At 35.1% G+C, this 23,703-nt stretch overlaps 1 protein-coding gene and 1 long non-coding RNA gene across 3 annotated transcripts in view; one reads left to right on the top strand and one right to left on the bottom strand.

Moving 5' to 3' along the window:
* The window catches only part of LOC113482224, a 76,553-nt gene that overhangs the window by 27,989 nt on the left and 24,861 nt on the right, over positions 1–23,703 (top strand). Inside the window, exon 2 of the long non-coding RNA XR_003398798.1 lies at positions 5,667–5,711. This is a non-coding gene — a long non-coding RNA (uncharacterized LOC113482224). The remainder of the gene's footprint in view (positions 1–5,666; positions 5,712–23,703) is intronic.
* Positions 4,980–23,703, bottom strand: part of LOC113482221 (sodium channel protein type 2 subunit alpha-like) — a 75,996-nt gene continuing 57,272 nt past the window's right edge. For both annotated transcript variants that reach the window (XM_026852651.1, XM_026852650.1), the window contains exons 18-27: positions 23,533–23,650; positions 21,471–21,625; positions 20,093–20,266; positions 14,863–14,985; positions 14,312–14,593; positions 11,802–11,855; positions 10,876–11,013; positions 7,756–7,860; positions 7,107–7,377; positions 4,980–6,755 (exon numbers count right to left, since the gene is read on the bottom strand). In XM_026852651.1, the coding sequence (XP_026708452.1) occupies positions 5,569–6,755; positions 7,107–7,377; positions 7,756–7,860; positions 10,876–11,013; positions 11,802–11,855; positions 14,312–14,593; positions 14,863–14,985; positions 20,093–20,266; positions 21,471–21,625; positions 23,533–23,650 (2,607 nt within the window). In that variant the 3' untranslated portion in view covers positions 4,980–5,568. The remainder of the gene's footprint in view (positions 6,756–7,106; positions 7,378–7,755; positions 7,861–10,875; positions 11,014–11,801; positions 11,856–14,311; positions 14,594–14,862; positions 14,986–20,092; positions 20,267–21,470; positions 21,626–23,532; positions 23,651–23,703) is intronic.

Genomic DNA, 23,703 nt, shown 5'->3' with positions numbered 1-23,703 from the left:
TATAAATATATTTGTATTTGCAGCAATGCTACGTGAATCTCTATATATCGCATTTGACAGCCATCAAGGCCATCAAGAAGTCAAGAGAAAGGTTACAGGGATTCACAATGCCTGAAGAGAGTGCATTTTAATTTTTTGCCTGCCTGAGACCATGAACATGATCATCACTGGCATAATCTAGTTTGCCTCATGCAGTGGATGCAGATGAACTTTTTACTAAACATTATATACAAATATTAATGCAAGTATTGATGTAGAATATGGCCATAAAGCTACTGTATAGTTTGGCAATCAGAAAGTACCACATGACAGTGGTTGCTATGGTATCTGCAAGCATAACATTTTTATAAAGCACTACTGCAAGTAGCAATACAGCATGTAATTCTCTGACCATTTTTGAACATGAATGTTACATTTACTTACTCCTTTGAAAATGAAAACAGTTTATTAGATTCTGTTTCAGGTATACATTTTCTGAAAAACATATTGTGCGTTTTTTTTAATCAGCTGTCAGATTCCACAAAGATTATTATCAAGACTGCTGTTAGAGAAAGTAACATGCTTTTAAGACAATAGAAAATGCAAGTGCAGAGCACGTCAGGCACTGCTGGTTTTGATTGTTATAAATTGTTTATGAAGTGTCATTTCTTATTTTCATCAAAAGCTTTTCTTGCAGCAGAGATCATGTGTGCTTCAGCATGCAATTTTCCCTCTCTGAAGAGAAATGCGCCGCAGTTTACTTTGCTTGGGTTGTACTGCAGTATTTTATTTTTTTTTAGGCAAACACTAGGATGTGTCTGTTTCACTGTGCAACAGCTCCCACTAATCAGCAAGGAAAAATAAAATATGCTAAGTTACAAAGGCTGCATGCTGTATCACACAGACAAAACCTTGCTCTACTCAGAGAACAAAAGATACCATCCCCCACTGAAAATGATGTTGCTAATGCAGAGGTTTGTGAGCCATTAAATATTCCTACACTGCAGATTTTTCAGATTTCTCCTAATGCATTATAAAGCTAGATAAGCCTTTCTGAATATACACTATAGAATGAGGATCATAAGAATTTTCTACATCCAAAAAAACCCATTGCATTTTTAATAAAGCTTCGTGTTATTTATGATGGCTACGAAGATGAGACATATGTGATTCTTTTAGAAGGTTGGGGCTGTTTCATATGTACACCTGGAATTAAATGAATAATGCCTATCAATAAAAGTAAGGCTAAATCTCTCTGAGGAAGTCCCCAGTGCATCAACACCCTTCAGCTATATTTTCATAAGCTCAGGTAAGTGTGGCAGTTCTTAACCAATGTGGCATCAGCTCTGGATATAGGGCTACATGCCCTGCAGGGTACAGAACTTAAATGAAAAAACTCCTGGTCCAGCCAAAAAAGTGTTACCAAGAAAGCTATCTTTACACGACAAGCCACATTATCATGTTGTAGCTTCATTAGTTCACGAGAACAAAACAATTATAAAATCTATACATTCTCTGGAATGCTATAAGCTATCCCCTGCGCAGGTGACTGCAATTTGCATTTTTTTTACGCTCTCTGTGGCTGAAGACACCCTGTGCAGTACCGTGACCACTGGGCAGGTGTTTGTGCCCTCTACTGCCTGCAGTCAGGCTTCACAGTTTTATATAAAATTATTCTGCTAACAGCTAGAGAGATGCTTTTTTATGGAATCTGATTTATGTTAGTCAGCAACATAAATTTCTGCTCAAAAATAATACAAACACCACCCTGAACATCTTTCAGGCCTCTTTACAAAAAAGTGAATGAGCAATACCATCTCTTCCCCTTGCCTTTTTTCCCTTTTATATTTTTACAAGTAATTTTGGATGTTGGATGCAGGAGAAGTCTTTGAAGTGAAATAGTTTTGTTATGGAGCTGAGCAAGGTCAAGATTTAAAAAAACCAGAACATTTCCCCTTTTATGTCCTAATTTAAGTGTCTGTCTGTTGAGGTGGGGGGGAGTGGAGGTGTTGATGGCACCTTCACAAAATAAAATACACTTGCATTCCTGGATTGATAAGAGAGTCAACTGTGTCTTCCATAAAGACAAGTAACTTCCAGGTGTACTGGAATAATTTCGAAGAAATATAAAAGGATACAAATTTATTCAAAAAGATACACTTAAAATCTGCAAATATATTACTACTTACTCCTTTTGCAAAGGATCAAAAAGTTTAGAATTTGATTCAACAAAAACGGAGGTAACTTCAGTTGGATTATGGTATCAATAAACATAACTGTAATGATAGAATTTTTACAGGATAAAATTATTTCATAAATGACCTCATATGCTCCTGTACACTACCAAGTTTGTAAAAACTATTACATACACATTTCATGCTTATTCCACATGGAACTTTTAACTCCCTATCTCTCGAGCACTGACTTAAAACAATTTTGTTATTTAAACAGCAATTCAAGCATTTACATTATTAATTTCAGTAATTACTGTTATCAGCTAAAACATGAAAAACAATAACTATTCCAGATTAAGAAAAATAGGGTTTTAATTCAAATCAGATACAGTTAGTAAAAACATACACCTTGTTTTTCCTGTTAGCTATACTGGCCCAAGTATAAGCAGCTACTCTTCACACCAGAAATGAGAATGGAAAAAAAATGCATTAATTACTCCAGCCATAGGTCCACCTGCACACACCCTGCCACCTGTATGTAGCAACCTCTTGCCAGAGACCATGCAGGTTAGGCTCTGTAAAGGCACCAGTTGCCTGAAAAGAGCTGTGGGGTGTCTATTAACACCTCTAACAAGGTCTTTTTCCCTTCTCTTGGCAAGCATGGATTTCTTGACAGGGAATGGGATTAAAGTGACTCATCCCCTCTGTTGGGCCGTTTTGGTGAGAATTCCTAGACCAGCCAACCCAGGGTGAGCAGTGTCTCCCGGATCTCAGCAAGAATGTGGAGACACCCTTCATTGGACTGGACTTGGCCACCAGAAGACACTACTGGAGCACCTCCTGGGCAAATCATAAATATCTGACAAAACCCCACATATGGGATTATTTTCTAAATTCTAGAAAAACTTCTCTGGGCAAGAGAACATAATAATTTATTTTCATCTAGATGGTGACAAGTTGATATTGATCTAATTCATAAAGCAACATGTGATCTAGATGTCTAAAACACACTGCCTCATTGCTAAAGGGGATCCCCCTTAATTTCACCAATCATTATTTGTTAATCTGTACAAACTTCATACAATAAAAACACAAAGACTAGAACAAGTACATAAAAAGGTTATCTTTATTCTTTTGGATTGTTAGCAATGTAGTTATTTTTAGTGAAACAACTTCCTGCATGCAGTTCATCAGTACACTATGAGCCAATAGTTCCTATAAAAGCAGGAGCCCATCTATATTCTAGTTATTTTGTAAGAAATGCAAGGTATTCCACTGTCCATTGCAGAGGTTCACTACTCATTCTCATGAAGAAAGACTGAATAAGAAATCATATTTAAAGCATTTCTACTGCAGTATGAATCAACAAGAAAAGCAGACAATGTGAGACTAATACTGGGGAAAAGCAATGTTTCTATGACTAAGATTACCCTGAAAATTGAAAGACAGGATTATAATTTCAAAATAAACTCTTCTATCTTGTTTCACATACAAAGACCTACCTACTGATCAGAAAAAGAACTGTACTGTCAATTTCTTTTAAAATTATTCCTTATTAAAATGATTAATATAATTAGCTGAAACTTGAAATTACCAATTCACATTGTATCTTAGGTTCCCCAGCAGTAAAGTGTCACAGGTAGACAGCAATAACAACATGAAGATACGTGTAGTTTCTTGTAAGTATAAAATGTTATAAAATAAAACTATTTTCAAAATAACAAGAATAGATCAATAGATATATATTATAAAAGGTTTTTTTCTAGACCCACATTTTAAGCAATATATTTGTCCTGTGTAGTCTGGTTATTTTCTGCATATTTGCTGATTACAAAACTCAAACAAAATAAAATCTATAATAGCAGCAAACTATTGCTTACTGGTATAAGGAATGATGGTCTCGAACAGTTTTTTCTTTTTACCACTCACATGTCTTCCCATCTTAGAATTTAAAAGCTGTAGGATAATAGCAGCAAGCATGCATCAGTTAAAGCTTCCCAATTATGTGGAGTATTGCAGAATATATATTATCTATTGAAATGTTATAAGCTACACTTACTAGGGTACATACGTGATGCAATAAATACAGTACTTAGGCCATTGTCTTTGTTCAAACAGGTACCACTGCATAAAACAATTGATTAAATAATAGATGATGTTTTACTTACTTATATAGTGTCAGCCTTGATCATAAAAAAAGTCATCTAATCCACAATGCAGGACAAAGCTGATTTAAATACATCCTTTTGGTCATCTCAGTTTTCTATAGAAGATTGCATTACTTACAGTGGAAACCTGAATAAAGTGCCATAGGGGGTCAAACCCAACTCTGATTTACATGTTTTGTGTCTCTAGCATGACCCATCTTTCCAAAGTAGAAGTAGCTACTCTTATATTTAAGTCTTAAGACTTAAATTTCTTAAGTATTAAAGTCTGAAGTATATATTAAGGTAGTATTTGTCCCAAAAGTTAATTTGCTATCAATTTATACACATAGCTTTGATTATTGTTCTAAGTGGGACATATTCATGTGAAATGAGAAGTGTAGAAACAGATTTTTGGAATAAAGTATGGAAGCTACTCATGAAATTAAAAAAAAAAAAAAAAAAAAAAGATTTTTAAAATTTCAATAATTCCCTGTAGGCACAACTTGGCATTTGTAGCTTTTCTGTGAAAAGAAGTTGTGTGTGTAGCATCATTAAGAAATAATTAAAATATTAAACGTAAGTACAATAAAACCAAGAGACTAAACTACCAACCTCTTTTCTGTGAAAATTATTCCTTTGCTTTGTTTTCTGATAAATTATCTATACTTGTTCTTTTTTATAATTTACTGTTGATTTGATGTAGATTATGAGGTTCGGTAATCTGGAATCCTGGTTTTCTGTTTAGAAGTGATTGCAGAGAATTATATCAACATTATGATGACATAATATTATATTCCTGGCATTTGTTTTTTTCTGCAAGAGTATTTAGTTTTTTTCTTAGCAGAGCCAAATTACAAATAGCCGTATTTGAATTAAAGCAAACAATATAATGAAAAAAATTGACACACAGAGAACATACATACATGAAATGTACACATTAAATAAACTTGTTCCACAAAAATACAGATTTATTAGGACTGGTCATTTTGCACTCCATTAAGGGTTCCTACAGTCCCAGTAGAAATTTTGTGTCTACTCTCCATTTGGTTCTAGCTGATAATAAAAACTGTTATGCAAGGTATTTTCCCTTTTACAGACTGAGAGTTTGCTAGTGAAGGGCCATCGTCCTGGTACAGGCACTGACTGCAACAGTGGGTAAATATGTAAAAACTTGTAATTTTGGCATAATCCTCCAGTAAGAGTGCTATTGATAAAAATGTCATCTTCTCAGACTTGTGATTTTTTTTTTTTTTTTTTTTTTATTTATTTTATTTTTTATTTGGTTTTCTGTCTTTCCCCTTGTCTTCTTTTTCTGATTTGTCATCTTCATACTTTTCTTTTTCTGGTTTTGTTACACTATCATAAGAAGGAGGAGAAGCAGTGGATGAAGACATATCCATTTTCTCTGGAGGTGAGTTTTCACTTAATTTACCAATAATAATATTATCTTTTTTGCTAAGCAGATCGACCCCATCCTTCCGATACATAAACGAAAGTTTCTTTACTGACTGTCTTAAAAGATAACGTCTATAAGCACGCTGAATGATAGTAGCGGATACTTCCTCCTGTTTTCGTTTCAGTGTAGTTGTAATTGGTTCGTAGGAGACTTTAGAAGGATTGGCTGCCATGAACCGATCTTCCATCTGTATCCTGAGGGCATCCATCTCATCGCTTTCCCCCAAAACACGCTTTGTGAAAGCAAACAAGATGTCAAGGCAGTGAATTCTGTCACCACTTACCAGGGGCAGATCCATTGCAATAAGCTGAATTGTGTTTGGTTTTGGCATATTAAGAGGAGGATCCAGAGAAGCTGCAAAATCAGACAATTTGCTATATTCTATGAATTGTGTTGCATCGGGATCATATTTTTCCCAAACCTCATAGAACATCTCAAAGTCATCCTCACTCAAGGGTTCCGCACTCTCTTCAGTAGCAACACTGAAGTTCTCCAAAATCACAGCAATGTACATGTTCACCACTACCAGAAACGATATGATAATGTAGCTGACAAAGAAGAAAATCCCAACAGAAGGGTTGCCGCAGTCGCCTTTCACAGAGCTCCCTGGATGAGTTTTGTTAGGGTTACAGTCTGGATCCCCACTGTTAAGAATTGGGTCTAACAAGCTATCCCAGCCCGCAGATGTGGTAATCTGGAACAGGCAGATCATGCTGTTGCCAAACGTTTCAAAGTTGAACATGTCATCAATCCCAGCTTCCCTCTTAACATAGGCAAAGTTGGACATGCCAAATATCGCATAGATAAACATGACCAGGAACAGCAGCAGGCCAATGTTGAACAAAGCAGGGAGAGACATCATCAAAGCAAAAAGCAGAGTGCGGATTCCCTTAGCGCCTTTAATGAGACGCAGGATTCGACCGATTCTGGCAAGTCGTACCACTCTGAACAAAGTGGGGGATACGAAGTACTTCTCAATCACCTTAGCTAGAAACATACCTGTGAAACATAAAATTAAAAGGTTAACATTTTATCACATTACATATTCCACAACAAATTATGAATATAGAACAACTCTGTGGAATTAGCAGAAATTATAGTTGGAGATAAAAATTTATCTGCTATAAGTAATTTTAGCTTTTTTTGCCAGCACTCAGAAAAAAAAAAAAAGAGCATTAAAATTGATAAAAAATTATTAAGAATGTTACTACTCTAAAGTATGCTTTTAATTTCCTAAATAATCAGAGTGAGTTAAAATTAAGTATTTCCTCTAATCTGCAAAATTTGATAGAGATAAAGCATTTAGTACTGGTCTTACTATAGTTCATTTTGAATGTAAGAATTTCTTACCTACTATTGAAAGAATAACAACAACAAAATCAAAAATATTCCAACCAATGGTGAAGTAATAATAACGGAGTGAGAACAGTTTGAAGACACATTCTCCAGTGAAAAGGACAACAAAGACCAAATTAATCCAGTATAAAATATTTTGCATCAGTTCACTCTGGTCATCTGTTTCTATCATCATGGTGACCATATTAAGACAGATGAGAACCATAATGGTGATGTCAAATCCTTGCTTTGTTACAATATCAAACACCAGACCTTGCAATTTATTCTGAGGGGAGAAAAAAGAAAAGGTCATAGTATCTTGTAAGTAATGAACATTGTTTTCCTCCCTCCCACTTCCTTCTTCCTCCCCCATAATATACAACCAAGTGAAAGGGTGAAAAATATAAGAAAAGCATTAAGTTTTCCCCTCAAAATACAATAGTTACTATTTCTTCAGATTCTTTGATTCTCTACTTCATCAGGTATGACAAATATGAGAAATTTTTCTTGAGGAACAGAAATACATAGAAGTTTTAATTCAGAATGAAGGGCTAACTTGAATGAGACCTAAACCATTTCAGAGTTAAGGAAGAAATTTTTGGTAATGTCCTGCTGCAATTTTTTTCCCAAGCGTAGATGATAAAAGAATAGCACGCATTCTTACTGCTGGTCTAGGTATAGGTTTTTGTGGTTTCTTGGATCCCAGCTTCTTCATTGCATTGTAATATTTCTTTTGTTCTTCTGTCATGAAAATGTCTTGACCTCCAAGGTAAAGTAATAAAACCAGAACTGATTACAGTCAAACCCTTAAATCCATTAATTTGCAGCATTGCAGAACATGTTTTTCTATGAACGATATAATCATTCTTACAGATTCTTATCAAAATAAAAATACAGTGATTATATCAAAGTTTGTTAAAATATCCGACAAATCTTGATGGAAAAAAACCCCAAAATTAAGTAACAGAAGAAAACCCCCAAAACTTCTATCTATTTGTTATTAAAAAAAACCCCATACCTGATTAATTCAATTCAATATGCACAAAAAACCCCGTGTGAAACATACATTCCATAGATACTTATAAATCTAACATCATGAACTCCACACTGTAAATCAATCAACCAGAAATAAAAAAATCTTCAAAGGTAGAAAGATTCACTGAGAGCTGATACGCCTTCAAGGAAACCATATCAGGAACAAGAAATTACTGATGCTTGTTTTCAGGATGCATGTTTTACCATTTGAGTACAGGTATCTCAGTTCAGATGTTCTATTGTCACAATAATATTTTGACAGTGTATATGATGCTTGATCATTTCCCTACATCATTCAGAGATCATCAGAAGCATGGGTGTATTCTGAGGTTCCCTGCCTGAATAAAAGGACAACAGTCTGAGTAAGAAGATATCTAGACTGGTGTGTTATGGATATTCCACATGTGGAAACACTTGCCAGAAATACAATTTATGTTGACAAGTAAGCTCTTTTTTTCTCTCATGCATCGGTTTGTAAGTACATTCCAGGCATGCACGATGCCAAAGCAGTGGCATTTGTAAATGAATTTCGGCCTCCCAGGTGATGCTGTCACTTTGTCAAATGCAGTGTGAGTCTTGAGAAAGTAATGATGAATCTGAATGAAGTTGTGTTTGAGTTTTTCAGCTGTGGCTACATATAAACATGAAGATTTAGAAGTCAAAAGAGATCCTGTTTAGCATGCACTCCTAATAAGCCAAATATCCAATTAAAATTCAGTTCTTCAAGAGTAAGAGGTTCGGGAGAAAACCAAGAAATTAATTTGCTGGTTATGGTGGAAAGGTGATGTGACTCTGTCAGGAGATTTTACCCAGTGGGAAATTAAAAACCTATGCTACAAATGGCATTGAACAAGGGATTTCTTCTGCTGTCTCACTGATGTAATGGCTATCAAGAGTGAACAAGTTGTCTTTGTCTCAGTGTGCTGTCCATAGGAAGAACAGCAGTCTTAAGATGAGATATATCCTATATGCCTTTGAGGACTGTAACAGTTAAGAAACAGTCAGCTATTGGAACTTTTTTTCCTTCATAGGAACTAATGTAATGACAGTAGGATGCACACAGGAACCAAAGACATGAACACAGTGTAACTGTACAGAAACAATATATTGCAACAAGGTCTTTCCCATTCATATCCCAACAATATTGCCCAAAATGGAGAGATCTCGGTGATGTGAAGGCAGAACAAAGAAAAGAAAAGTACTGCTGGGTAGCCATGCACTATGTGATCTGCACAATTTTATGAGCATGGGTGCATCTATAAATTCAAAAGACGGGCAACTAATGTTTGCTAATTTGCTATATGAAACTGAAGGATAGCATGTAGATAGAACTTTCCCCAGCCTAACTGTTGTCCTTTGTTATATTGGCAGTATTTTTTCTTTCTTGGTGACAGTTACAGCAGCTACAAATGTACAAGAGGTGTATACCACACAGCCAGAAAAAGCCCTTTAGCATGAACGTTTCTCTGCCTTCTGAGTCATAATGACTACATTAGACAGTGTCTGCCAAGTGAATTTATAATCACGTCATTACTAAGGTCATTTTGTCACATACAGACTGCTAAAAATGCCAATAGCACGTATATAACCGTAGTCTTCCTCTCCAAGTATAAGAGGCTGAACCACCTTCCTCTTAAGCACTGGAAGCCCCTGATGTTTATCTAATGGAGGTGCAAACATCTTGCAGGATGATGTCATGACATTTGGAACCACAAACTCAATCTTTCTGTTATGTGGGTCTGCAGATAAGAGACTCAAAGGATCTGAAGAAGCAACATATGAAGTTGCATAGTCCCATCACAAGTGGAAAGATTTAATGGAAGTTTCCACTGCAGTAAGTGTAGCCATATCTTTTTCTCAGTACAATGAATCAAACTTGACAAACTATATAGAATCACAGAAGAAAAATCACATGAAGAAATTATGTACTGCCTTGGTATTACTGAGCTTTTTTTGTTTGTTTGTTTGTTTTTAAATCAACTTTCCACTATGATTCTTCTCCAAGTGTGTACAGAAAACCAAGACTATTGTAGACCTCATATAGCATTTATAGTTTAAATGGCAAGTAGAATTCAATTTGCCATCATAGTCTGCATTTTAATCTATTTAAATGCTCCTGGAGCTCTTAATAGAATCCTGTGTTCATCCGAATAATAGAAACAATTTCAGTTGAAAAGAAAGACTACACATTTTTAAATGTCAACAACTGTTTTTCTCTTGTAAATTCACTACTAACTCGAGACAGTTTCCCCACCATCTCAAATCTTACAATACAGAGCAGTGGTTTCAGAATTCAGCTGTACTGTGTTAGTCTCTTCATAACTGAGAAGGCCTTCACAGTACTGCTATACATTACATTTATCAACTTTGATATTTGTAGTTTTGCATATTCTCTTCTTTCCTGTCATCTATTTGCCTGAATTAAGTCATCTGCATTTTCACATAACTTTGTCACAGCTCTGTAAGGGTAAGTGGAAAACAATACATAACTTTCTCATGTACAACATTATCTTTGGGCATTACAGGGATATGAAGAATACTCAGATACTCAATGTAAATTTAAATTACTTCAAATGCCTTAAAAAGCAAAGACATTTAATTATTTTGAATAGAATGAAAGGAAACCTTAAAAGCAGAATTCTTTTTTATTCTCCTATGCTAAATTTCAGACACTCATATTTATCCTTGTATGCGTTTGCTGAATGCTCAATAACAATGAAGTGTTGTGAAAATGAAATGTGATACTTATCTTCTTTTTTTGTTGGTTGAAGTTATCTATGATGACACCAATGAATAAGTTTAGGGTGAAAAACGATCCAAAGATGATAAAGGCAACAAAGTAAATATACATGTACAGGTTGTCCTCATACTTGGGCTGTTTCCCTGTCTAGAAAACCAGCAATACATCACAAATAACAGTTAAGACAAATTACATAATACCAAGCAGGAACAGAAGTTGCATCCAGCTAGTTAGCAACTCCTTGACAAGCAGGGGAAAACAACTGTTTTGGAGCACACCCTACACTTGCCTTATCTTTGAACTTCAAGTTGATCTATTTAAAACAGGTGTCTTTAATTGCACACACAGACCTGCCATTCCTCCCCTTTCTGTCTGCCAGTTCCTCTCTAATGACATTTGATGCAGTACCTACTAAATTTGACAAAAATGCGCAAAGCTCAAAAGCAATGCAGTTCCTATGGTCTTTATGCAAATCATGAGCTGAATAGAGGAGAGATGTAAGCAAAGACCAACATTAACAGAAAAACAAGCAAAATTCAGCCATATTATTGTTTGAGAACACCAGTCTGCACCTCTGGGTTAGTTTTTGCAGGTGATATCACTTGATTATTCGGGCTATTTTTGGAGACACAGGAAAAACTTGTTACCTAATCTCTACAATCTCAGTGACATAAATAAATAGGAAACCAGATATCATTAGTTTTGTTATTTAGATATGACTTATTAAATTAGTAATACTAATATACTGCTGTAAATTTTTTAACCTATTAGAAGTATATGCACTTAATACTTTATAGACCATAGATTTATATAGAAAAATTATCAAGGTTTTACATTTTTATTCATTGTATTTTACTTTATTTCAATAGCCATTCAAGAAGGATTACATCAGCTTTGTATCTGTTTTCACTCAGTAAATTTTATATTGCACTCACTTCTCTAGAATCAACCGCAGCGTACATGATGTCCGTCCATCCTTTAAATGTTGCCTAAAAACAAAGTTCGTTAATATTTTATATCAAAGCTTCAATTCTGTAAACTTTCTCAGTAAAACACTGTCTTCTGCAATGTATTTTCACCCACAATAATAAAGAGGATTATTTAAAGCCTAGTAAGACATCAGTAGAGTATTCACAGGAAGTAATTTACTGTGGAATACTTCTCCCTAATACTTAAGCACTGAATTCTAAACTTCATGAAAATTCATATAACCTCTATGTGGGATGTGTTGCAATCAATATCTGAGCATAACAGAAAGACTGAAATTTTTAAGAAGGCTCTTAGTTCTAACTTTCTGACTGCCAAAAAAATGGAGGACAACTCCAAAAAATCAGTCACCATGGGTTGGCATTTTTCAGACAGAATATGCAAACAGTCCTAGAAGAAACTCCAGAAGATAAGTAGTCCCAAGAAAGATTAAGGAAACAATAGAATCATAGAGTGGTTTGGCTTGGAACGGACCTTTAGAGATCATCTAGATCAACTCCTCTGCCCTGGGCAAAGACATTTTTCACTATATCACACAACCAATGATGGGGCACCCACAACTTCTCTGGGCAGTCTTTTCCAGTGTTTCACCACCCTATCATTAAAAAAGATTTAAATAAATTCTTCCTTATAACCAAACTAAATCTACCCTCTTTCACTTTAAAACTGTTGCCCCTTGTCCTGTCACCAGACTTTGGGAAAATTTTCTTTTCATCTATAAGCCCCCGTTTACATATTGAAAAGCTGCAGTAAGGTCTCCCTGGAGCCTCCTCTTCTTCAGGCTGAACAGCTCCAACTCTCTCACTCTTTCTTCATAGTAGAGATGTTCCAGCCCTCTAATCTTTTTCCTGTGCCACTCTAAGAGGTTCATGTGTTTGTACTGGTGAGCCCTCATGAGAGCTGAGTGGATGAGAAAAATCGCCTCCCTCAACCCATTTGCCACACTTTTGATGCTGCCCAGGATATGATTTGCTTTCTGGGCTGCAAGCGTGCATTGTTGGCTCATGTCCACTTTTCTGTCCACCAGTACGCCAGGTCCTTCTCTGAAGAGCTGCTCTCAATCCATTCATCCTCCAGTCTGTACTGATACTGGGGACTGCCTTGATCCAGGGCAGGACCTTGTTGAACTTCATGAGGCTCCTATGTGCCCACTTCTCAAGCCTGTCAAGGTCCCTCACAATGGCATCTCATCCCTCTAAGCATATCAATTGCCCTGCTCAGCTTGGTATCATCCGCAAACTGCTGAGGGTGCACCCACTACCTATGTCAGTGATTGGACTATTAAATAGTATTGGTTGCAGAGCAGACCCTTATGAGACATCACTTTTTACTGGTTTCCTCTTGGACATTATGCCACTGACTGTACGTCTTTGGACACAGCCATCCAGCCGATTCCTTATCCATCTAGTGGGCCTTCCATCAAACTTACTCCTGTGAGCTGTGATATTAAGTGAAAACTAGGTATGAATGGTATGTTTATGGCAAACATTATATAGCTGAACCATTCCATGCAAGATATGTTGCAAAAGCTAAAAGAACTGCTGTCCTCAACACTTAATTTATGCAATCGACTAGTGCTATTTAGCAATAACTACTGTTACTCCCTGGAGCAGTCAGATAGCCTGCTAGCACAATATTGCTAAATACTACCAGTTGGAGAGTTTTAAAACACAGAATAATTACCAAGTGCTTATGATCACAAATATTTTTCCCAGATGCAGTTTTTAAAGCGAACCCAATTAAGAATGTATGTTTCTGCCCTACTGGCTCCAAATTACAGATGCTGCCTCTGAAAAAGTCTTGTGCTTTGAAATCTAGCACTAGTAAATTCTGCAACTGCTCATCTAAAATTTAAATAAAAGCCAAAAACCATCTTCAAAAAACCCACTTGACAATAAGCTATAATGACTGGAGTGGGACTAGTAAGAATAATAAAAAGGGAAAGAAAAGAAAGGAAAAAGTGAATTTAAAAACCTTTTCTAAATCAATACTTGTCTCTCTTCTTGTTTGAAGATCAGATGAGCCCTTGAATGTATCAATTTGACTACTATGGCAAAAAACTAAGTCAGCATGCCATAACAGATCAAGCAAATAAAAGAAAATTAATCCAAGCTGCCTTGTTGTTTTTTTGTTTTGTTTTGGTTTTTTTGTTTGTTTGTTTGTTTTGTTTTTTACTAGATACTGTATTTCTGTAGTACTTGGAAAGGTACTAGTGACTGGGTGCCAAAGAACTTTATAACCCTCTGGTAGATATTAGATATTACTCCTCTTCCAAATGACCATAAAATGTATCAGATATTTACCATAAGCAATATTAAGTAGCTTCGCAGAAGACAATTATAAAATCAAATCCCACATCCATTCATATATTAAATATCACTGAAAATTATGGAATTATATTATTACTGCTACAAAACTTAAAGCTGGAAAATTAATTTATCAAAATTTATACACTTACTACTTGAAGCAGAGAAAGATAACCAGCTCCAACATTATCAAAGTTTACTTTCACATTTTTCCACCGAACTTCCACAGCAGTCTTCATAAGAGTTTTACACATAGTGACATTATTGACTTCCTCTGGTAGAAATTTCTCACCAGTTGTGGTGTTAACACAGTGATAGAACTTGCCAGCAAACAAATTCACTCCCATAATGCTGAAAATTAGCCAGAATGTAAGACAAACCAGAAGTACATTCATAATGGATGGGATTGCTCCAGTAAGAGCATTCACAACCACCTAGTAAATAAACATAGAAAAAAACCTTTTTAAAACCAATATGTAAACCACTAAAAAGATTACTTTTTTCAAATACAGCAAAAGATTTAATGTAAAGTATTTAAATACACTGAAGTAATGCAAATAGAAAAGGAATAACACATGTAATACGATCAAACGTGCATCTGTTGGCCTTGAAAACAGACATGCAGTTCAGTGTTGGTGCATGATTTTATAATTAGGCATGTTTTTATGGATTTGGTTTACACACTGTTTCTTTTTTTTCTTACCCTCATGCCTTCAAAGCGTGATAAAGCTCTTAGAGGTCTCAAAGCTCTTAATGTTCGGAGGGATTTAATTGCATTGAGTTCAGAGAAACCAAGGGCATAAGCTACTAAGCTAACCAGGGAGACCTAGAGGAAAGAAAACAAAACAAAAGAATTCTTTTTTTTTTTTTTAGTATCCTCACAATACAATGTAATGCCTTGAGGAAGAAAACTTTGATCTGGAAATCAGAAAAAAAGTTCATAAGGACCGTAAACTTTGAGCAAGAATAAAAAAGAACAAAACATTTAAAAAATTAACATTATGTGTAAATTTCAGAACAGTTTAAACAAAAAGATACTTTAATCTCTGGAATTTTCATCAGTGCTAATTAGAAGAATGCACATCATACCTGTGCAAAATGAAGGGCAATTTGGATAAAAATAATTTGAATAAAAGCTCATCCTCACAATAAACAGACAAAGCCTGAAATGTACTGAAACCTTAATCCCATTCGACATGACATTACAGCACTAAACAGTGCCCTACTACAGATGTGTTATTACAGTCATGACAAAAGGTGAGCCAGCAGCACTTACTTCTGCAAATTTGCACTTAGAACAATTCACATAACAGCAGATACATTAATAACTAGTAATTCATATTGCCTGCAGATGATGACAGACTTGGAAGTGGTATACACTCAGTCAGACAGGACTCTGACATGCATCTCTTCTAACCATACAACAGACACAAAGAAATACTAATGTCAATACAATTACCTAAAAGCAATGCACTCAAATGCATAGAACAGTAGACAGCACTTTGCTGGGATGTGGAGTTATGACAGAATTAATTTAATTGTGAGCTATGGCTAGTTACCTCTTCAGACTACCACAATCTGGACATTTAAAAATCATAATATCAAATACCAGAAGAAAATCTATGTTCACCTCCATGTGGCAGAGAGCACAGTTTCTAGTTTTTGAAGTTCAAAACTGAAGTTCAAAATTCTAAGTCCAAGCTGTGTTTTAGAGTTATTTGCCTTAGAGTACTGAAATGGGTTAAGTAATGGCACATTATAGAATACACAAACAAGGAGAAAATGGCTAAATTTTTATGTCTTTTAAACAACACATGCAGTGTTTTAATAAAATCAAGGGTGATTTTAAAAATTTTAAAAATCAAGATGCAGTATTTTTTGTAAATCACACAAACTAGATAAAATAAAATTAACCTAGGGATCTTTGTATCTGTGCAATATATGAAATATAGAAAATGATCACTACAATGCTTTATCATGGATGACTATATACTTTTATTTATGAAATAACTCATCTAAAACTTTAGATAATTCAGTTGCTGAAGTAATTATAAGTAGGCCACATAGTTCAGGAGAAGAAAATTTCATTTAAAATAGGAAAAAAGAAAACTAGAAGTTACAGAAAAAGAACACATTGACTGAGTGGAAAGACCTCTGTTTATGCCACCAATCTGATTTTGTATACAAACTCAACTATAATACTCAAGTTTCAGAAGACTGTGCCTTCTTTAAACTCAAATCCTAGACAAACATTTAGCATAGAAAGCACTAATCTGTATGAATCCATCAGGACCTTAAGATCATTATGCCTTTTCTAATTCTCTCTAATTTTAGAGAAAATACAGACAAAATCTGTTTCAAGTATTCCTGTCAGATAACCATACTTTCTTAGATAATGCAATTATATTTGCTTATTTGCATTGCAAGAAATCCTCTTCCTGCAAACCTAGCACATATCTACTTAAAGATGCCATAATTTTATTTTTCTTTGGAAACTAAAATACAATTTAATATATCTGCTTTCTTTTTTTGGGGGGAAGGGAGAAAGGAGAAGGAGGATAGTTCACCTCATCACATGGTGCTGATGGCAATTAAAGCTTAATTTTTCTGGTACCATCTGTGGATGTGTATGCATGTGCATACAAGCATTTATTTATTTATTTATTTATATTAATAATTTCCTCCTTTTCCTTATGTTTGATTGTGGTTTGAACAACTCCTGATATCATCTCTGAAATTTCTTCCACATATAAAAGTGCTAACTGTAACATTGCTGTGATGTAAAATTAGAAAGTAATATTATATACTTTCACCAATTCAGTAAATTCAAAAGATGCTTTGTAACAAAAAGAAGGGGAAATGTAAAAATCACACTGTAATGATACATGTGAGACAGAATCCATCTTCAGCTTCATTTCAATAGTTCTTGTAACTATAAAATAGGGCATTTGCAGAAAAGCACATTGTTAATGTAAGGTGGAAACATCTTTCTTTGGACTTGTTAAACTGCTTGTGTTTTGGACAATTAATATGCCTTGATTAATTTCCTCTTTTAACATTATTACTCTTGTGGAAGACAGGGTCTAACCCACAATAATTTTTGAAGCCCTCAGTACAATTAACAGCTCAATAGCTGATTGTCCCACTGTTTTCTGGTGAGAGTCAATAACTTCTTTCCTCACTGAGTCTTCCACACCAGACGGTTGTCTCCTGTTGCATTTACACAAGGATATGCAGATTCATGCAGATTTCTTTCCTCCAAAGGTAGTTCAAGCAAGCTGGCAAACACTACACAAAACCATGTTTGTTCTTTTTCATTATACCCTTCGAACTTGCACATGGAAGGCTGAGGAAAACTAGCATTTGTACTTGTTTTGGGGCTAATTATCCTTTCTGGAAACACTATGAGCATCACAATGGGTAAGAATTTTTGTTTGTATACTATAAATTCTTTCCCAAATAGGGGACAGCTGGACAGTTTAGACCACCAGGTACAGAGTAGTTTGCCTAGAAAGATCCTATAACATGTTGCTTCACTGTGAAACATTTAATTAGACTGGTACTGGTATGGCAAATTTGTTCACTGTTTAGTTAGATAAAGGCATAAGACAAGAAAATAAAGTAAAAATAGATTCAAACAGTTGAGGGCAACACACTGCCTGTTACCTAAACCAACAGGTAAAATGCCAGCAGTAAGAGAAAGAGTTAAAGTTGCTTGCTACTAGCTGAAAACAGTAACAAGTAAATTTGTCAGTGAAGTCAGAAAAATCTAAGCAGACCACCACCAACTTTTTCAGGGGGATAGGGTGGGGGGAGGAGCTGGTTTACAATACAGGTGGTCACACACTGGAAACAGATTGCCAATTAAGGTGGCAGAATCTCTATTCAAAAATGGGTATCATCCTGAGTAGCCAAATCTAACCTTAAGGTTAGAGCTAATTTCTATACCGGCCCTGCTTTCAAGGCAAGGAGCTACACCAGAAAACCTCCAGAGGTACCTTCCAACCTAAATTACACTATGATCTGCTGCTATAGGGTCATAAGATGTAGGCGATTCCAAGCAAGAAATGAAGATGGCTACATAAAAGTATTGAAATCACTGAAAAAAGGAACAGCCCATACCTATCCATATGGAGATATGGTATGTTTTACTAAGAAGAATTTATCTTAAATATAATTCAAGATCAACGTTTCACAATACAGGCTCATACAAAGATATTAATTCTGAATGGTTATTTGTTTATTTACACACCTGTCACAAATCACAGCTCTAATGGACAAACAGAAATGCAAATTTAAGTATCACAAAGTTCTGGAAACCTAACAAAAAATGAGACTAAAGCATGGCATCAACAATTTTATGCAAAGAAGACAAAATCCATCTGGATGATTGCTGCTGATTCCCATTAATCATAAAATTGTCATACTTTTTCATTTAACATTTGAGTACAGTTTAAAAAAAAAACCATGAAGCCTATGACATCCATAAAGAAAGTAAATATAAAAGATATCTATATATATATATATATATATTCAGCCTCACTCAAAGACAGTCAACTTTTCTTTCCTTTGTCTTATTGAGGGTATCTTGTTTTGCAGAATTTAATCTTAAGGAAAGGGGAGAACCTTTTATACTTACTAAGCTTCTTAGAGATCAATACATCTGTTCTGGGAATACATGTTGACTTTATAATTTGTAAAAATATATAATGGGTTTCCACTACAGAAGGAATGGAGAGGACATGGAAGAAGAAAGCAGAAAATTGCATTTCCCAGAGAAATCATGTGATATCTCATGTCACTGAGTCAGCCCATTTGATCAGAATGGGGATTCTGCACCCCTGCCCCATAACTGATGCTGAAAAAAGAAACACAGTTAAATGAGAACGATGGATAACAAACACCACTTGTGTCAAAAAAAAAAAAAAAAAAAAAAAGTATTTAAAAAAAGAACATTACTTAAGTTTCAACTCTCTTGGCAGGGGACAAAATTCCATTCTGATTAGGAGTCTTCCTCTGTCAATTTGTTGAATTTCCACTCAAATGTCTACACAGAGAAAGTGCTTTATAAAGAACATACCATGCAATATCACTAATTTAATTATCGTACTTGTTGAAAAATGTTACTTCTGTTATCCAAAACCTGGATTTTTTGTTTTGTTTTGTTTCAAGAATTCAGAGAGGCTGCAAGAAGCATTCTCTGTGATTGGAGACAGAGCCAAACAAAACCAAAACAATTTCAGCTTTCAAAAAAGTATCTTTAGAAAGTCATGTTGTCAATGAAAAGTAGAAGAATTGCACTGAAATTAGCCTTGCAGACTAGTACAAAATGAGCACCACAACGATCAAAATGAGGATTGCAAATGAATGATTCCCACTTTTTTATATTGATCCATAGGCCGTCACCTTTCATGTTCCTCAAGCCTTCTCTTTACTCCAATTGCTACCTCCTTGTCACTATCCCTCTTCTTTTTCTGTCTTGATTTTCTGATACTATTCTCTCTTGTACTTCTTTGCCAGTGACTCATTAAGTCCAGGATCAAATGTCATGCCCCAACTTCATGTGCTCATATAAATTTTCCTTTCCTTTCTGTGTCTGCTTCCTCCTTGTTCTCTGTCATCAAATGCAGAAGACTGAAGTCCAATCAGCTGGTAGTCCACACTCACTGGTTGGGACCCAGCACAGTAAAACATAGAACACGTGGAGTCAATGATAGCATAAATATAAAGGCAGATTTAGTTACTCACTGAATAATTACAAGGCAATCTTATGCACCTGTATGTACTTCTTTCTTATTTTAAACCCAATTTATATTCTTGAATCTACCTATCTATCTATCTATCTATCAATCAATCAATCAATCAGATTGGAGTTACTTAAAAGGACCTGCCTAAACAACAGAAATAGGCTCATTAGAAAATATAGTACCTACATCAACAATCAGGAAGTCCAGCCAGCACCAAGCATTAGTGAAATAAGTTTGAAAACCATAGGCAACCCATTTTAGCACCATTTCCAGAATAAAGACGTAAGTGAAGATTTTATCAGCATATTCCAGTATGATTTTTATAGTTTTGCGTTGTTCAATATATATATCTTCAAAAGCCTGTGAAGAATGGGTTACATATATGTCAGATATTCATAGGTCTTTGCAAACTACAAATTAAGCCAAAATAACTAAATTTAAAATGGCAAAATAAAATCACTTTCAACTTGAGATGTTTTACCTTGAAAAGCCAGCATGAGCAGAGATTGCAATTGCATTCTTTCAGAGTTTTAGATTTTATCATTGCCTGATAATGGAACTACAATATAATAACTGAAGTTGCCAAAAAGGTTTTCAGAAATTTCAATAATAGTCAACAGAGAATTACAATTTATCCATCTGAAAAGCCCAGTCAGGCTCAGTCAGAAGACAGTCTCCCGATTAAAAAAATTCAAATACCAAAAGAGAATAATGAGCGACAGCAACCAAATACTACATTGCTGCTGATCGTTGCTGAATTCCAATATTAGGTGTTGGTGGCAAGGTTTTAGTAGCAGGAGGCTGCAGGGGTGGCCACTGTGCCAGCTCCACAATGGACGCACTCCAGGAAGCAGCTGAGCCTGTCAGTGAAGCTGGTGGTGCCTCCATGAAAATATATTTAAGGAAGGGCAAAACACCACATGACAGTATGAGGACTGAATTAAAACAGTGAGAGAAACTACCCTGAAAACAGCAAGGTCAGAGAAGGAAGGGACATGGTACTTCAGGTGCAGGAGCAGAGATAATGACAGTATATACCAAATCCTACGTCAATCAACAACCAAAAAGAACCCTATATTTATTATCTGTGTGAAAGACTAAATGTCACTAAGAATAGTATAAAGGAATTCAAGGATTCCTATGTAACAGTCTACAAGTAATGAAACTAAAACTACAGTAAAAATGTAACTGAGAACATTATAAATTCAGTATTTCTACTACTTCTGGGGACAATTTTAAAGGAGAATAATTGTTCCAGTTATTGCATACAATTCATTCTGAATGATTTTTCTAATTTCTTAAACAAGATTTTTAGCTTAATCCTTTCCATAAGCACCCTCACACACACATATATCAACTTGTATTCACCAATAATTCATCTGCAGAATTTATTTGACAGCATAAATTTAATGACTTATTTTATATGCACTACCCAAAATATTCTGGGAATTTGGTTCCAAGCACTTTTTTAAGACAACTTTTTTTCTTAATGAACATAGATGTGTTATAATGCTATCTCTGATAGTATATGGGTACTGTTTCTACAGGTGCAAGCTTTACTTACTAGAGCCCCACTACTGAGAAGAATCATGAAGACAATGAATGTTTCAAACCAGTTGTGTTCTACTATCTTGTAGCAGGTTTTTCGGAGGTTCCACCAGATTCTTCCTTTTGTGCTTTCCATACTGCCTTTACAGCATTTAAACTTTTGTATACAGCCTAATAATAAAAAAAATGTCAAATTGTTACACGGTAGAATTTTCATTATCCTGAAAAAGAATAATCACTCTTAAGTAGCTCCTGTTTCATGAGGTGCAAATTACTTCATTTACACTTCAAATCACTAATGTTACTTAGAGCATCCTTACCTTCTCGATTTGATAGTCTGGATGTAGGAAGATTTGCACGTACACAATTTTTCTACTACCCTGATACTACATCAAATAATAAAAAATAGTCATAGACTACTATAAATAGACTAGAATAAAGAAAGAGTCGTCTGAGCGAGCTAGTTTTCATTTATGAACAGCTTCTTAGCAATTATTTTTCACTTATATGCAGATAATCAAAGAACATGTGAACTGCCAGGGAGTAGAAACAAAGAGCATAAACACATAGCAACTTTCACATGAACTAGTTCAAGAGTACAGCAGCTTCTTTTAAAAGTAGTTTTGACTCTCAGCTAAGGTTCAGATAAATCATACAGACATAAACGCTCTTTATTTTATTATACTGAGGAATGACCTCTGCTTCACTGGCTGACTAAGTATACATCTTTCATGAGAAACAACTCATTTAACTGGAGATTGTGAGAGCTTTTGCATGTGGTACAGATTTGTGGCAACCATCCACAGAATCCTGCCTCACCTTGGAGAGGTCTGTACCTTATCATAGGGCCTCGAGGCACAGTTTTCAATGAATCTCAGTATCTGCCTGGCTAATAGCAGTCTCCTCATTTCTTTAAAAATTATTAATTACATAGAAACATAACCAGGTTTAACCGATTTAAATGGGTCCCAAAGGCTGTATTCTAGTTTTCCTGTGAGTGTTAAGTTCATATGTTACAAGTAAGTTACACTGTATTTCATCAGCTCAGATAAAACAGCTACCAATGTGAAGAACGTGATTTACCTTACCTTCAACTACTCAAAATTTCTACATTATGGAAAAATTAATCTTATGCCTTAGGATTGATAGATATCACATAATATAAGGATACAGAAGAACTCTAATATTATGTGAAATTATGTCAGAAATGTAGAGGGCTTTTTAATCAAGAGCTTGATATATTCAATGTAGTCGAACATTCCAAAACAATTTTGTTTTTTTAAAGATCGGTGAAATAATATTTCAAAGGACAAGAGTCCTAGCCTAAGTCGAAGGTGTCTTCATAACAGTAAAGCAAAAAGCAAGGATAGGATAGGAGAGTAAATCCTGGAACATATTTTGTTTTGAATTATTTTAATCCTGATTTAAAAGGAAGGTGAAATCTGTAATATCAGAAAAATGGGAAATACAGTCCTATACTGTACATTTTAGTAGTCCCCTAAAAGACAGCTACACAGAACTAAAATAAAACAAAACTTCTACAGACATACAAGACTTCTTTACTAGAAAAAAACCAGAAGATCTCATTCAGCTGTTGCATCCCACATTATATTTACACACCCCCCTCCCTCATTAATGGTGTAATGTCAATATAATATCTCTATTGTTTAAGTCAAATTTTCCAAGATCTGAATCATCCATCTGGATTGCTTTCGAGCATTATGAAGGGACCATGTGTAATGACAAGACCCTAGTTTAAATTTCTCAGTGGTGTAGGGTTTGGTCTGGCAGATTTCCCAAATGAGCATGGCTCTGCTGAGAATCAAGTTTTTAGAATTGTCCCTAGTGTTTATTTAAAAATATTATAAATGTGTCACATACACACACATTTAAATTTGCATTACACAAATGGCTCCATGGACTTCAGTACAACTATCTACAACCAGCAAAATTAATCATATCATAAGACATGACAAACAAGGATATGAGACTGCTGCAGCAAATAGCTTCCTTGAACTGCTAATGCTTGTTGCAATCAACCAAAATGTAATTTTTAACCCCAAATTTTATTTCCATACCTTCTGTAAAACATGCCTGGAGCTCTGATGTTTTTTCTGGTTCAGTTTCAGCTTTTTCTTCTCCAAAAAGAGCTAAATTAACTGTACTTCCTTCAGATGAGCTAGAAAAATTTAGCTTCTGAAAATAAAATTCAGTAACAGTTATGCTTTACTACTATTTAAATTTTTAGA

This window comes from Athene cunicularia, assembly GCF_003259725.1.
Source record: "Athene cunicularia isolate RWA chromosome 7 unlocalized genomic scaffold, athCun1 chr7_part1, whole genome shotgun sequence".
Classification (NCBI taxonomy): Eukaryota; Metazoa; Chordata; class Aves; order Strigiformes; family Strigidae; genus Athene; species Athene cunicularia.
This window is presented reverse-complemented; position numbering and strand designations above follow the sequence as displayed.